This window comes from Bemisia tabaci, chromosome 1, assembly GCF_918797505.1.
Source record: "Bemisia tabaci chromosome 1, PGI_BMITA_v3".
NCBI lineage: Eukaryota > Metazoa > Arthropoda > Insecta > Hemiptera > Aleyrodidae > Bemisia > Bemisia tabaci.
In genome coordinates this window covers 75,123,934-75,140,060 of record NC_092793.1, presented here as the reverse complement: position 1 = coordinate 75,140,060, position 16,127 = coordinate 75,123,934, and the positions used below count along the sequence as shown (strand labels likewise).

The window sequence follows — 16,127 nt, the reverse complement described above, 5'->3', positions numbered from 1 at the left end:
CAAACAGAACTAAGTGCATTATGACGTGAGCCCTGTTATGCGTGTTTTCTTATGGGTCTCAGGTCTCATGTATAAGTGCACATAGCTCCGTTTGACAGAAATACGTCCAATTGTTATTCTTTGCAGTGATTACTCAGCACCACGCGCGCAAAATTATCTAGGCGTTGGTCCTAACACATGAGAGTTTCATGACCCCTGTTGCATAGAGTACACCGATTCTAAATCCTTCAGCCCAATAATTGAATTTCAAGTAGACCAGTGCACTACTTTGACCTCACACATAGCCATGGTTGTCGATTTTCAATTCAAGGCTTTCAACAGTTACGAAACTGAAAATAGATTGTAACTCAAGTGCAAGGATTGATGCAAAAGGGAAAAACAACGCAAGTGTGGGTGCTTTCGCGGTCCATTCGTCTTCCCTCTCACAAAAAAAAAACTTGACTACATTTCAATGCTGTCAAATTTCATATTGCATTTTTGCCAATAGAATTTGCGCATTTCTTACTGAAAATATCACTGATTTTTCTTCTGGTCTCATGCTGAAGTAAAAAAAATTCAGACAAAAAGTGCACTTGTACATTCTTATGGGTAATCAAATAATTTGAGTCAATTTTGCAACATTGGAATTGAGTTACGTACCTTCGTCCCGGAAACGACGAATTATGATGTTATGTCGCGAATAAAATACCATATTTCAAACGACTTTCTCCGGTCAAACGTGAAGACAAGAACGCATCTATCATATTACACTATTACCTACATACTCGATGATGTGGCATTTCTTATTATGATGCTGCAAATTTCCCAAGAATCTAAATTACCTAATCGATAAAATCATCTTGAAAACAAAGAGCAGATTCCCTCTTATTGAAAAGATTGCATTTAATTTGGTACCAGATTTTAAAGCAAGGGGGCTTCCTAAGGAAAGTACCTGTTTAATGAACGACTGAGATACAACCTAATTCCAATTTGCAGTGATCGAGGAAAATAGCGATTTTATCGGTTGATTATTGCGATTATATCGCTGGCAATTTACCGCGATATCATCGAATAAAAAATTGCAATTTATGGCGATTAAATCGCTATGTATCGTAATTTTTTTTTTAGATAAAATCGCGATCAATTTTCGTTGATAAAATCTAGATTAAATCGCAATACTTCGCAATTTTTCTAATAATAATATTGCGATAATTTGCCGGACGATAAAATCGCGATTTTATTGCAACAAGATCGAGGATAGTCGTTTAGATGTTGATGATCCCAGCTATTTTATCGCCGATAAAATCGCAATGTATCGCGACTTTTCCGTTGGGAAATGCTACTTGGGATACATAGATATTAGATAAGATACCTCTATTACAGAGTTCACTTGACTCGATCGTGCAGGTGTTCAAGAGGTTTATAGGAACGACATCGGGGAGAAGCTCAACGATTTTTGGTGAAAAGGGAGGAAAGTGGTGGAAATTAGAAATTCGACATGTCCCGGGAGTTAAATTGACTTGAATTTTTTACCCGGAAACAGACGGAGGGTGTATCAACTTGCCGGTGCGGTGATTCGGAAGGGGATGATTTTATCGGATAGGACGATGGGAGGGGGAAGTAGATAAGACAAAAAGTTAGATTGAAAAGGAGGAAACGGTGGCCTGGTGGGTCAGATATATTGCCGTTTTCAATTATTGCCGGAGTCTTTCCAATTATAAGGCTGTCAATGAGCGACGACGTGGTGGTGGCTTGTGTTGGTATTTTCTTCCTCGATCGTATACTCCCTTGCTAAGGAAAAACGCTCTATGAACATCCCGACGGTGCCAAATTTCTCCCGATACTATACGAGTTTTCTGGGAAATTTGCAGATTTTTCCACTTGAATTTTCCTAGAAAGTACATTCGCTTTTTGTTTAGTTTTTCTGGAAACTTCGATCACAAATGAGAAGGCTCCTAATGGAAAGACAAAAGACCAACCATTTAAACTTCTCTTATGCGCTACTTTTTGTCTCTCTGAAGGATACTGATCCTTCTTTCTAGAATTTTTTTTTTTTTTTTCAATGAAGAGAGCAATGTGTATCTAAGTTTTTGTCCTCGTCTAAAGGTTATACACATCCCTGCGTTACAAAACTTACGAAAATGAGAGGTAAAACTTTCAAAAGTAACCTAACATCTACTTTTTTCTTCTAGGAATGTCTCAGCTTTCCTTCATTTTCTCGGAAAAGAGCGTAAAACCAAAATTTTAAATTATCCTTAAGGGTGCTAATAATTCTCCCACCAAAAAAAAAAAAATAAATAAGAAATTTCAAACAGATAACACCGATCCCTTGAACACCCCGGGCAATTTTTAGTCGTATTGCTTGACGAGAGGGTCAGTCTTTGCCCCTCCTGTAAAATTTGGTCTCACAGGCTTACGCCCTCCCATCCGAAACCTTTTTAAATATTCATTAGATTTCTCAAAAATTAGACAATCTATCAAAGGAAATTTAGCAACGTTCGATTGATCATACGGTGTTTCTCCTCAGAGTGGCAGTTTAGTGCGTGGTCTCCAACCTCCACTCGGGTGAGGTGCTCGTCGTTGTGCGCGGCGCGCGGCGTCGCGCGTTGGGGGTGGAACACCGCGCAATTCCCCACCAGCACCCCCCCCCCCCCCAAGCTGGTCTCCCGCTGGCGGCATTTCTAAATCTTCTCTCTCTTAATTCTTAGCCGGTGAGTTTCAAGTTTTCAACACCCATCCCAATCGCCGCAAACGGGTTCACGTTGCCGCCACCTCGTGCCCAAAATTATGTTAGGTTGTAGGTAATGTCTAGTTAAATGATGTGGCATTGTGCTTGTCAGCAAAATATAATAGAACCGAGAGAGTGTTGCCTCAAGTGCCGAGTAAACTCCGCTATAAGGCGTCAATTTTGAGAACTGGCAACGTTGTCATACTTTTGAACAATGAATTTCTCGGAAAATTTACAATGTCGCGATTAAAAACCGTAATGGTTTACTTCATCGGCACATGAGGCAAGGCGAAAGCTTCAGTTAGTGTCATATGGACGGTGAAACACCCAAACCACGTATCTCGTTTGCAATGTTTGAAAATCTCGACTCCTATTTTATTTTTATACAGGTGAACGAATCAACACCATTTCTTGAAGTTTTCATAGAATTTTCTTCGCGCAGGAAAGAAAAATCATGGCAGTTTCTTTAAAAAGGACCGTTGAATAGCTTTTCATGTAAAAAATAAAACACGACAAGAAGTGTGTAGGTTTCAGGACTTTTGTCAACGATTTTTTGTCTGCGCAATTTTTTTGTCCAGTAGTTTACGCCCACACGTAAAATAAGCAACGGTGACTTGGTTGAAGCGTTATATTTTAGTCGGTATGTAAAATTATACTGACGATATGGAAATGAGGAATTGATAGAGAAAGAGGTGTTGTTATAGTTGCTCATTTTCTAAATGAAATGTTATTACTTTCTCCTTTTGAATCATCTTTTTAAATTGTCATTGGTGAATATTTGGTTTTATTTCTATCCTTAAAATATTCGATGTACAATATACCTTATATGTGTATAGGTACTTTTTTTTATTTTTTTAATTTTTCTTTACGAAATTATTTCTTCATTTTGATAACATTTATATTTTGAAAACGTGAAAAATATTTGTAAAACCTTTTCCAAGCGACATTAATCTCAATGAGCCGCAGTTGTGCCGACAGAAACTGCAAAAATGAATAAAATAGGAAAAAAAACCAAGAGGCACGCAATCTTTAGTTTTAACCCATTTGTACATCGATCTTTTGGAGTCAAATACGTCAAATTTTGAAGGTTTGGTTGCGCGTACACCTCGCTGCAGCACAATAAAAGCACAAAATGTAAAAGAAAAAATTAAAGTGCTTTGGAAATCATTAAATTTGACACGGAACCACCAATATTTAAAAAACACACATTATATTATTATTCTCCTTTGATAAATTGATACATATTTTTCCCCATCAATTTAAATGAGAATAATCAATGCAGAGTGTGCAAACATTTCAAAATCCTGAGTTAAAAAACGCTGACTATGCGAGTATAAATATTAGAGCCTAAGAGAGCGGAGCGGCGTGCTGCCAGCGCGAGAGGCTCACTGGCGCCTACAAACCTAAGTGGATACTTCACGCATTGCACAATGCTTGAAGTATCCACTTAGGTTTGTAGGCGCCAATGCGCGTTTCGCGCTGGCCGCCCGCCCGCCGTGCGGCGGCGCCTGAAGCAACTATTTCACAACAGAGGTGTTGCACAGTATTATACGAAATTGAACGTATTAAGAATGACAGGCATCCTTTAAAAGTACAGATCTTTCCTCCAGAAATTAAGAAATGAAAGCGTTCTGTCATTTTGAATCCTCGAAGTATAGCCCACCGCGTCGTGGCGCCGTGAGTGAAGCAGTAAGTGCCTAGACAATCAAAACGCCTTCACCTTCAAACGAATGCAATACGGGCATCCGTGGAGCCCGAATAGTTGCATCTAGGAGTTCAATTAGTGTTCTTCATTTACTTAGTGTTCGTCACTAACTTTTACTAACTGAGGGTATACTTTGCTTGTTTCGCTTACATCCTAATTTAATTCTAGCACTGCCTATTGTACCGGTGAACTATTCCGCATTTTGATCGCGGCATTGTCACTTCTCCGAATGATGCTTTGATTGTTTAAATGTACAAAAAGTTGCCACCCTAATTTAATTCTAGCTTTGGCTATTGTGCCGGTGAACTATTACTGATTTTGATCGCGGCATTGTCACTTCTCCGAATGTTGCTTTGATTGTTTCAATGTATAAAAAGTAGCCACCCTAATTTAATTTTAGCTTTGCCTGTTGTGCCGGTGAACTATCACTGATTTTGACCGCGGCATTGTCACTTCTCCGAATGACGCTTTAATTGTTTTAATGTATAAAAAGTTGGATGCGGAGTGCGGCCACTACACTCTCAAAGTAATTTCATGGTGAAATTTGGGGCAATTTCAGGGCAAATTTGAGCGGGCGTCTCAACATATTTGTATTTTTTTATTAATATAGATTTTATTATATTTTATTTCATTTTTTGTGTGGAAGACGTAAGGGATAGGTACCTACCATCGGATCCAAAATGGAGGTGCGTTTGGCAAGAGCGCCTCCGCGAGTTATTTACAATGCGAATTACGAATCAATACAAGTGTCCGTCCGCGACCCGAGCGATACACGAAGAAGACAAAGCGAGCATCCCATTTTTTACGACTCCGAACGCAACGGCAGGCGGTTGGACAGGGACCAGGGAACCGGAGGAGGCCACGGCCCTTGGGCCGCAGACCCCGGGACCGGCAAACCCTTCCGTAACACGATGACCGATTAAAATTACCACAGACATCACTCCACCTACGAAACTGAATTTGCTCATGCGAGTAACGCTTTGTTGTCAACTCGCCACTTAGATATTTGAAAATCAACAACTTACTTGAAAAATGGGCCTGCTGCAAAATTTTGTAAAAGCGAAAAGAGGAGTTCTTCCTTAAGGAAAATCGCTTCAAAATCAAAATCTGAGTGAGCGTATGTGTTGAGAAAGGCTAAAATTTACTTTCAGCCCTTGTAAGTATTATGTAAGACGTTTTGGCTGAGTATTTAACCCCCTTCTCCTTTCCTCCTTCCCCCTGTAAGGCCCCGTGAGACAAAATCTCATTTCCTCCCCTTTTTAAACCAACGCGAGACTGGCCTGACTCCAACCTTACTCCCAATTTTTCAGAAAAAAGGGTTAACCCCGAAAAATAGCTGAACAAATTATTTTTGCAGAAACATTTTTTTTCTTTTTTTCTCTTTATTTTATATACATATTTTTTTTAAAAAAAATAGGAGTCTTATGCAGGAGTGTGCTTGAACCTCCTCCCCCTCGTAAGACCCTATAAAGCAAGTACGAAGTCCCTTTCCTCCTTAAGAAGCTTAAGTGATACTTAAACGGCTCCTAACTGGTACGCACAAGCAAGTTTACTTGTGACCAAAAGCCTGGCTGCCTACATTCCTTGCGACAGGCGTGACAGTGATATTGATTTATCACGACTCAATGAATCTTCTTGACGCCATTCTAACGCTTGTCAAGCCTCACCCTCATTCCCTTCATACTTACATGTGTAAAAAAGTAAGTTCTCTCGACTAACATTTAAAGTTATGCTCTCATGACCTACTCCGCCCGACTAACGTCACTGCATTGAAAGAAAACGCTGCAAAATTGCGCACACATATTGATCTCTCTGTTTCTACGACGAAGCGACACGAAGCGTACTTTGGAACAAATTGTTGAAACAAGTTTTTAAATGTAAAATAGGATCATCTTCGGTCTAAAGAAAATGTTTGGTAGTGGAAAAAATTTGTCTTAATTAAAGAATTATCTTTATATTATGTAAGAAATTTTTGTCAGCTTACGCATGTATCACCTATTCGCATGACTCTCTCACCCTAGTGGCGACGGAGACGGTATCATTTAATTCTATTGTACTAATTACTATCCTAAAAGTATCCCTCCAAATCACAAGCAACTAAAGACAAACCAAGAATGTCGATTTCATTAATGCGGATGAGACGTGACAGAAAACATTATAAGTGCTAAAAGTGATTTACTGTACTGATTCATGGGTATCAAATCCACGTTTTATGCCAAGGTAGGATTGAATGCATAGTAAAACTTAGGGATTAGAAACAGATTTGTTAAAAGCCTCTTCGGCAAGAGTAGCTGCTTGGTCGGGTTGAGGGAAAACGCTTAATGAACATGCCAATGTTGTCAAATTTCTCCCCATAAAAGATGTAATATTGAGGAAAGTTATAAATATGTTTCCTTAAAATTGTCAGATCTTTTAGTTTACATTCCGAGGACGATTCGTTGAAAAATTGAAAGAAAAATATTGACGAATTTTCCCTGAAAAATCCCATTTTACCCCAGTATATTTGGCAACGCCTGGAGACTTACATGGGGTTTCTCCTTAGAACGGCAGTACTGGCTGGGAGCCATTAATGGTGCAACAGCTACAGACACATCTGGACTGACAATCTGGTTAGCGCGGTGATTAAGGAAAGCCGTTTAATTTTATTTACTGCTAATAAACTTCAATTCAATTTTCAAATGAAAAAGGGAGGGTAAAGCGACAATAAATCCACAAATGCATATACGAAGCCAGTAAGATGTAAGCGTTACATCATTTCCATCGTCAAAACCATCTCCTTAAAAGAGCTTACAGTGTTTTTTTGGTCCTTGGTCGGTGTGACATCCCAAACTTAATACGGCACTTTTCGAAGGTCAATAATTTATATCTTGCATTCTCAGGGATACTTCTCACCTCCTTAAATCTGATGATGCTCGAATGCTATACCAATTAAATGACAGATTTTTCCTTGGTTCTATCTCAGATTAAATTATTCTGATGTATCATGTGAGGGGCTTAGAGGACAAGGCGCATAAGTGCAGTTTTTGCTATTGCGATAAATACGTGTTTGAAGTTTCGAAATTATATGGATCCTAATGGTGGAAAGAAAGTCCAAACTAGACTTTTTGATGCCTAAAAATTGGAATTTGAGAGCGAATTTCACAGAATAGTATAAAGACTAGTTTTACATAAAATCATCGATATATCTCAATTTACTTCAAAAACTGCACTAACGCGCCTTGTCCTCCAAGCCTCTCATTTAAGATTCTCTAGATTTGAATAAAAAATACAGTTAAATTTGTCCTCCAACCCGCCTTAGCACCAGTCATCATTACAATTTTCGGGTTTGCTCTGGATTTACTTATTGTATTACACAATTTAAAAAACCGTTTATCTCAAAATTTCACCAACTTTCCGCTTTCTGAACATTCTTCACGCTCTCCTGATACACTTCAAAATGAAGAGACAGCCCATTTTCGAAATTATCTATTTTATCCCGAGTTAAAAAGCCCTGTTCTCACCAGAAACTGTTGCTTTTTTGGTGTTTTTCAGTTTGCTGTGGTTTTTATCGTTGCTTGCATCGGAAGGGGGTTATCATGCAGCAAGAACGGTCTATAAAGGTAAGCAAAAATACTCTTCATTTATTGATTCACCATAATCAGATTTTTCATATTTTTCTATCTGTTAGATGGGTAATGCGTCAATGACCATCCCGTCCACAAGGAATCAGCCGCCATTAGCATCATCTCTTCTCACACCCTTCGTGAATCAAGGGGGCTTATAACAATTTTATGACCCGGGAAAGTGGTTTAGAGTTAAAAATTATGACGAGTCCATGATATAAACCTGCAACCATAATGTTGTCGGGCTGGAATGTTAAACTTGCCTTAGTACTTAAGCACTGCCATAATATATCTCTCCCAGAGTACCTAAATAATGAGAGTATGGGCAGATCACATCATGGAGGGCTTAAGACCCGAAAGAGTAGCCGACCTTCGTACACACAAAATTTCGCTGCCATTCTTCAGATTGCAAAAACAACCCGAGCTGGCCAAAAATGTCCTTAGGTGAGCGTTCTCTAGCAAGAATTGGTAAATGTATGCAAAAATTAAATCAAACTTACAAGACAAGCTTTACAAACTGCGCTACACAAACGACAGGTCATAAAAATTGTAATAATAAATATTTCTGGATAATTTGAATCCATAGGTTGGCTGCCCTTACGGATTCTAATTTTATTCGCGGAGGCATCGGTATGAGGTCTGATGAATTTCGGAATCGGAATTTCACACAGGTATTCTACTATCTTTCACAGGGTAAAAGAGTAGAGAGAGAAAAAAACGGAGACACCTTAAACGCGAAACCTTAATTCCCAAATTTTCGTCCGTGGTGAAAAGCACCGAAGTAAGTCATTGGCTTCCCTCCCTCACCGGCGCGGCTTAGGTATAAACCCCGCCACCCCCACAACCACCCGCCTGCGAAACTCTTCCACTATCTTCAGATTGTGCTTTTCAGCTTTGCGTTTATGAACCCGAAAGATCGCGATCATTACCTCGGCAATTTGATAACGTTGCTCTGCAGTTGATATGTTGAACGGATTGTAGGCTCTGGCGGTCGGAGAACAAGAGAGAGAGGGGGCAGGTGCCCCTTCACCCCCCGGATTAACTTTAGACCGATTGGAGACGAAAGTTTAAACTTCCGAGACGTCGTTCAGCTCAAGTTCAGCAACTTGCAAGTATGAAAAACTTAAGGTTCTCGGTCGAGTGTAAACGCGGGAGCCAACAAACCACCGGAGGATTTTAAGAGGGTTAACAGTTAAATTAAATCTCGTTCTTATATGTTTAATAAAAATGTTGTGCCTATAGTGTCTTGAATAATTGAAAAAGTATAGCGGAATAATTCCGGTCTAAAAGTTGTATGGATGTAATTTGTCTATTGGTGTTTGAAAGTTATATTAAATATTTAATATCTATGAAATTGAATTCTCGTGCATGTATTTGGTATCCCTCCAATTGAGGTGTTGAGTGCAGAAAGGGCATTTCTCGGTTGCGGTGTTTCGACATCTCCAGTTCGAATTTATGTTTTAGAGAGGAAACTATTCTGTAAATTTTATAATATCAAATAGTTTTTTCTTTCCACCAAAATTTTGTCCATTTAAAGGAAAATAATTGCGTAAATTTAAATACTGCACATATATTGAGTATTTTTACAAAGAAAAGAAGAAGATGCACGATTTTGAAAACACTGCAATCGCGCTGGTTCTTTTTGCTAAATGCGATCCATGCTGCGATGAAATCACTTAAGTCGATCCACAAGGCTGATGAATCGTGTTCATAACATATCTAGTAAAGCCTACTCCGCGAACGAAACGATTGAAACGGTGTTAATACCCTGGTAAAAATTGGCAGTAGAATCTGTGTTCCAAAATACCATAGACCTACGGCCGGCTGTAAGATTTCCAATAGCTTCTATAGCCGGCTACACAATTTCTTATAGCCTTTCATAGCCGATGGCGATTAAGCAACTCACAGCCAGGCGATAAAGTGTATGCTAAACGTCACTAATTACGGATGCTAGGACTTAGTGAGTTTTTGGACCACCGCTCTCTTTTTGGGCCGTAGTATCTTGATTTATTTTGCGAGAAAAGCTCCGTACTTTTGATGGATGCCTGTCATTCCTAATATATTAGAGCGCCTTCAGATTCGTATGATACTGTGCAATACCTCTGGTGTGAAATAGTTGCTTCAAGCGCCGTGGCACGCTGCGGTGCGGCAGGCGGGCAGCCAGCACGAAACGCGCATTGGCGCCTACAAACCTAACAGGGATACTTCACGCGTTGCGCAATGCGTGAAGTATCCCTGTTAGGTTTGTAGGCGCCAGTGCGTCGCCGCTCCGCTTTGTGTTAGGCTCTAATATTTAATCTGGCGGAGACAGCGTTATTCAACTCATGATTTTGAAATGTTTGCACATCCTGTATGGATTATTCTCGTTTTAATTGATGAAAAAAAAATATTGTATTAAAGGAAAATATAACGTGTGTTTTGTAAATATTAAGGTGGTTCCGTATCAAACTTAATGATTTCCAAAGCACACAAATTTCTACACAATTTCTTATAGCCTTTTATAATCGATGGCGAAAAAGCAACAGCCAGGCGATGAAGTGTAAAGCCCGGCTATAGGAACTATAGCCCGGCTGCATAATTTTTTATCGCTTCGTATAGCCCGGCCGTATGATTTTCTCCGCATTCAACAGCCAGCTATATGATTTTCTGTAGCCTTCTTTAGCCGGCTATAAGAATTCCTATGGTATTTTGAAACGCAGCTCTTATCGCCGATTTTTACCAGGGTAGTCTTGGACAGATAAAATGTAGCGAACTGGGGACGCAGCTTAGCGGCGGCCAAAATTCACACATTTCCGAAGAGCTGGCGGGCAGTGGAGAGCTCGCAACTTATTGAATACTTATTTGAACATGGGAAAGTGACTCGCACAAGATTGCCAAGGAGAGGCCGGGGAGGTTGAGATTTACGACTGGAAGAAGGAGTCTGTGGTACTCGCGCAGCGGAAGCTTTGCCCGTTTTTCATCAAATCTCTCAGCGCTGTGCTATTCCAAAAATTGTCGACTGCCGTCCCAGGACAGCCGCTTGAAATAGTGGAGCAACCAGAGGCTGAAACTTCCGTAATTTAGGAAAGAAACGAATTGACGATTTATGAGCGGGGGAGGGGTGGCTCTTTCAATTTTCGTGCAAAGCAAAATCTCGAAAATCTGACGTGTTGGCTGAATTGAATTTATGACAATTGGTTCCTCGTGGGAGAGGTTTGCGTATGACACCGTACAGTTTGCAGCCGCTTGCCTGAGAGTCTAGAGTACCTCCATACAGAGATTACTGGTACTGGATCTCATGGAGCAACTCGAGATAAAAAGGAAGGGTTATCACTATGAGCTTGCGTGAAGCTTAAAACTGAGGCTACGCTGAAAATTGAGGGCGAACTCACAATGAGCCAAAGTCGTTACCGCTTCACGGTTGGTGAATTTTTCTTACCATCCTTCTTGAATAATCCAGCCATCTGAGAGTGATACCACCATTCGATCGCGTGGGCGCTTGTATTGCCTACACTGAAAACTGAAGGGGAACCGGCAATGAGCTAAAACGCTACCGCTACAACCTCTACACCACACCACAACCGTCAATTAATACCCATCATGTATTACGCTAGTGACTAAAGATCAACCTTGTGGGGAAAAAAATAAAAAAAACTGTCACTACGTAAGTCATATACTTTTAACTTCTGTTGTTGTTTGTCTTTGTCCTTCCTTCCACTATTCCCAGCAAGCTTCCTAGCTCGGTTTATTGCCTCGGGACATAGTTTTTTTTTTCCTTTTTTTTCAGGTAAGTAGGCTACTTTTGCCACCCAACTTTTTTACGGGCAGATTACAATCTCGCCGTATCGGAAAGAATACCTGTTATCGTTCTTACCGAGGGACAATAATGATCCCTCCAACAAGAGTAATTTCCTTTTTTAATAAAGCTAATTGAAATGGTCGGGAAACGGGTACATATATTTCCACCGTCACAGGCGGCAAAAAGTAGTTTCTCATAAATCAAGCGAATAAGTTTTTATCCCGCCGACATGATTTAAAAACTACCGGCGACATGACCTCAAGCAAGTGCACTACCCCACCCCCCTCCGCCGCAGCATTCACCCCGTGTATTTACTCAACCGAGCGTAATCTCGTATAGAAACCAACTTTCACTCGACTTCCACCCCCCCTCCCCACCCACCGACCCAAAGTCGTGATACGCGGAGAAAGAAAGGCTGGGCTCTATTGTACCCAAAACGGCGCCATGACCAAGTTGTCCATTCAATGCGACATCGATACTGTTAGACGCGGATTCATATTTTTCCCGTAGATTTGGGAATGATGCATCCCGGATAAATTAATTTACTTTGCCGAGTAAACTATCCTCGGCTGGCAAACACAAAAATGAATTATTCCCGTTGCAACTTTTCCAGTCAATTGTTGACCTTCTCATCGCTGCACTTAATAAATGTGGGCTCCGTGGCTGGCGGGCACTGCCATGCAGCCCGTCTCCTCTCTCCATTGGGGGGCTGCCCAGGCAAAAAGGTTTGTTCTTCAAGTTCGTATCTTGAGCTTTGCAGTCTCCATACTTACTCCTACTCGTTCCAATCATCTTCTGTGTCTCGGGGTTTCAGCTCTCGGTCAATGTTTACTTCACCATTATTTACAGATCAGAGGATGAAATTCACCATATTTGCCAGGACTCTCAAAAAAAAAAAAGAAAAAAAGAAGGAAGAATACGAGACGAAACCAAAAATTTTGAGTCGCTGAATCGCATTAAGGTGATTCGATGGACGCCATATTTTGTGTCAGAACGGCATGTGATATATCGCATCAATTGGTGCCATTTTTTCAGCTACTCGTCATTTTTATCGTTATAAGAAATTCAACGTAATAAAGACGTGTTTTTTTTAGAGAGAAAACATCGCATTCGATACTGATATGGAAACTGCACTCGAATGCGATATTTTCTCTCTAAAAAAACCACGCCTTTCTTACGTTGAATTTCTTTGTTAAAATTCGGAAATGAGTGCTTTAGTCTCCTGACAACAGAATTGCGATCTCAAAATTGGAGAAAATTGACGAGTACCTGAAAAAATGGATCCAATTGATGCGATATATCGCATGCCGTTCTGACACAAAATATGGCGTCCATCGAATCACCTTAACCTCTGTGTGAGGAGTAATATAAAAAATTCAAAACGAAATAGCTTTGAAATTGAAATAGAGCCTTCATCCATCATCCATCCAAAACTCAGCAAACGGTATCTACTCACTATGTAATGACAAATAAGCAAAAGGCATTCGTCTGGATTGATAAATTAAGGCAAACCTTGATGGACTAAAATATGATCAGTAACTCACAGACTGGTCATGATTGGCAACAGTGCTCTTTTTTCAAGTTTGAAAGCAAAAAGAGAAATGTCAAACTCAGCAAATTGTGTATAATTCAGTGTGCATAATATTTGCAGGCTTTCCTAATTTGAGACCTGCCGGACAACTATTCAAACCATTCCATGTATTGACCATTGTTGAATCGGTGACATCCTTTATTGTATACGCAGTTTTTAAATGAAATAATATGCGCTTGTTTTGCACTATAGGGGGCCTCTTGTCTAAGTCTTGCCTAAAATAGAGCCGTTATTTTTTTTTTTTTTTTTTTTTTTTTTTTTTGGTTATGCGTTCAAAATCTGCGCGCATACACCAGAATCCTCAGTGTGATCTGCTGTAATATCACTAGTTAGAACTAAAGTCATTATGAGGCAACTAAAATTCCTCTAAAAAGAGACGGGCACCCAGTGATATTACAGCAGATCTCTCTGAGGATTGTGGTGTCTGCGCTCAGATTTTGGAAACCACCTTGGTTGAAGCATAACAAAAAAAAAAAGAAACCTTCCTATTTTAGGCAAGATAGGAAGGTAAGGAGGCATTCTCACCTCCATCTCCCTCCGAGGATCGTAGATACAAAAAGAGAGAGAGGGAGTAAAAATTTACACCATGTACTAACACACGTCAGCTCTAGGGACTTGCGGTGCACGCGCGAAAAAGGAACTACACCAGAGTATACGGATGGATGTGATGTTGTGATGAAGATAAGCTCTTTATTGACTTGGCGTGTCATTTTGAGGCGAGTCGGAAAGGCCCCTATCATTTTTATTCGTGTGCTTTGCACATCCGTACAACAAATCGAAATGGAAATGAATCCAACCATAGACGCGCCATCGTAAGTACCCGTGATATTTTGCATCACTGCCAGTTGGTTCGAATAAACTTTAAATTCCAATCAGAGTTCGGTTCGAGAACAAGGCTCTTTAATGAGAGCGCTTATATACTTCAATCAATGAAAGACACATCTCGGTGAACATTGATTACTGTTTCATCAAATTTATGAACTGCTATTTTGCGAAGCAAGTGTAGTGTAATGCGTTGAGCGCAGTGGCGTGGCGTGAATGATCGATTATCGATATCTCGCCATTTGAAGCTATGGTAAAGAATCGATTACTAAGGTGTTCGTAGTGAACACCCTAATATTCGATCTTTTTTCATAGGTTTGGGTGGCGTATCAATCGATATATCGCAAAGCACGCCACGACACTGGTTGAGCGTAGACTGAAGTATCCACTCATCATACCGGTCGATGAAAGAGGCTGAGCAGACCCTACAGAGATTCGATGATCACTTCTAGCGGATTAGTAGACCGTACACTGAAAAAAAAGATTGGTAGAATTTACCATTCCTTCACGCAGTATTTCACACAGCGTCAATTTAGAGTCAATTCTGTCAGAAAAAAGGTAAACGCTACTATATACTGGTATAGGTAACCATTCCTCTGGCAGAATCGACTTAAAGATTAGTAGAATTTACCATTCCCTCACGTTGTGTGAAATACAGCGTGAAGGAATGGTAAATTCTACCAATCTTTTTTCAGTGTACCTACCTCAATGGGAATCAAGGTCTAAAAGAATTGCCGATTATTTGCACCTACTTGATCCTACTGGTTAAGTTACTACGGGTGGTTGTTATGGGCTGAGGGGGAACATGATAGACTAACTAAAGGGTTTCTCTTGGGTTACCATTAGTTAGTCTATCACTAACCTCCTTCGTCCATTGCAAACACTCGCCTCCACCAATGGGACCCCTCCATATCCCTTTTGTCTTTTCTGTCTATCGCTTTATCTACCAATTTCAACAATAGCCCGCTGTTGTACTTTATTTTCTACATTGAAAACTATTGAACTTCATTTCTTGAATACTTCAGCGATTTTACTTTTCCATGTGAAGAATATTCTGTGAAACTTTTGACCGGGATGTTGGTTTGTTCTCTTTTTAAAAAATAAAATAAAAGCGGAAATTTTGAAACACCCCAATTGAAATACGGTCTTCGATATAGGGCCTCCCTAAAAACATGGGCTGTTTAAGGGACAACTATGCATATTCGACCCTACCGACATTTTCCCCTGATCGATCTGGCAATATTAGTCCCGTCGCGTCGGTGAAACGCACCTAAGGTACAAACTTCACTGGCTACATTATACAAACACTCAATATCCGTGCATTCGCATGCGGGCACTGCGAATTAGCGTCGAGCAATATTGGGAAGTTCTTCATAATCCAAGAATCTCGCACTTTAGCGAGTTGTAAAAAAGATGTTTGCTCTCGCAGCGGCTTCCTCAAATTTCGTTCTAAGAGCTCCCCTCTCGCTCGATTTGCGTGTTGTTTGGAGCCCCTTGGTTATTTATTACTTCCTGAGGATGTGTATCTTATCGCACTCCGAAAAGTCAACGCGGAAAATTCGCACCATGCAAAGTTGGCCATGATCACTTGAAATCTCAAGTAATATCGTACCGCCATTAGCTTCGACCTTCCAGGGTGGGTTTTCAAGGTGGTCAATGTGTGTCCTTGTTTCGAGGATTTCCATTATTGAGGGATGTGCAGGGTTTGAAATATGCCTCTTTGATTGCCATGTGTGACTGAGTCAGGAAAACTGTAACTTAAGGTGAGAGGAGGGGAAGAAATGACTATAAAAATACCTAGTGACGTAAAACTCAAAACTTTTTTACAGTCATTATTTCAGTTAAGACCTTTAAAAATTCATAACCCCTTCTGTATCTTAACGATTTCGATGAACCAATTTTTTTACCCCTTCATTTTACTC

General features: G+C 40.2%; 1 protein-coding gene across 6 annotated transcripts in view; it reads left to right on the top strand.

Moving 5' to 3' along the window:
- Positions 1–16,127, top strand: part of Mp (collagen XV/XVIII-type protein multiplexin) — a 240,236-nt gene that overhangs the window by 12,095 nt on the left and 212,014 nt on the right. For all 6 annotated transcript variants that reach the window (XM_072306170.1, XM_019050525.2, XM_072306167.1 and 3 more), the window contains exon 3: positions 7,944–8,011. In XM_072306170.1, the coding sequence (XP_072162271.1) occupies positions 7,944–8,011 (68 nt within the window). The remainder of the gene's footprint in view (positions 1–7,943; positions 8,012–16,127) is intronic.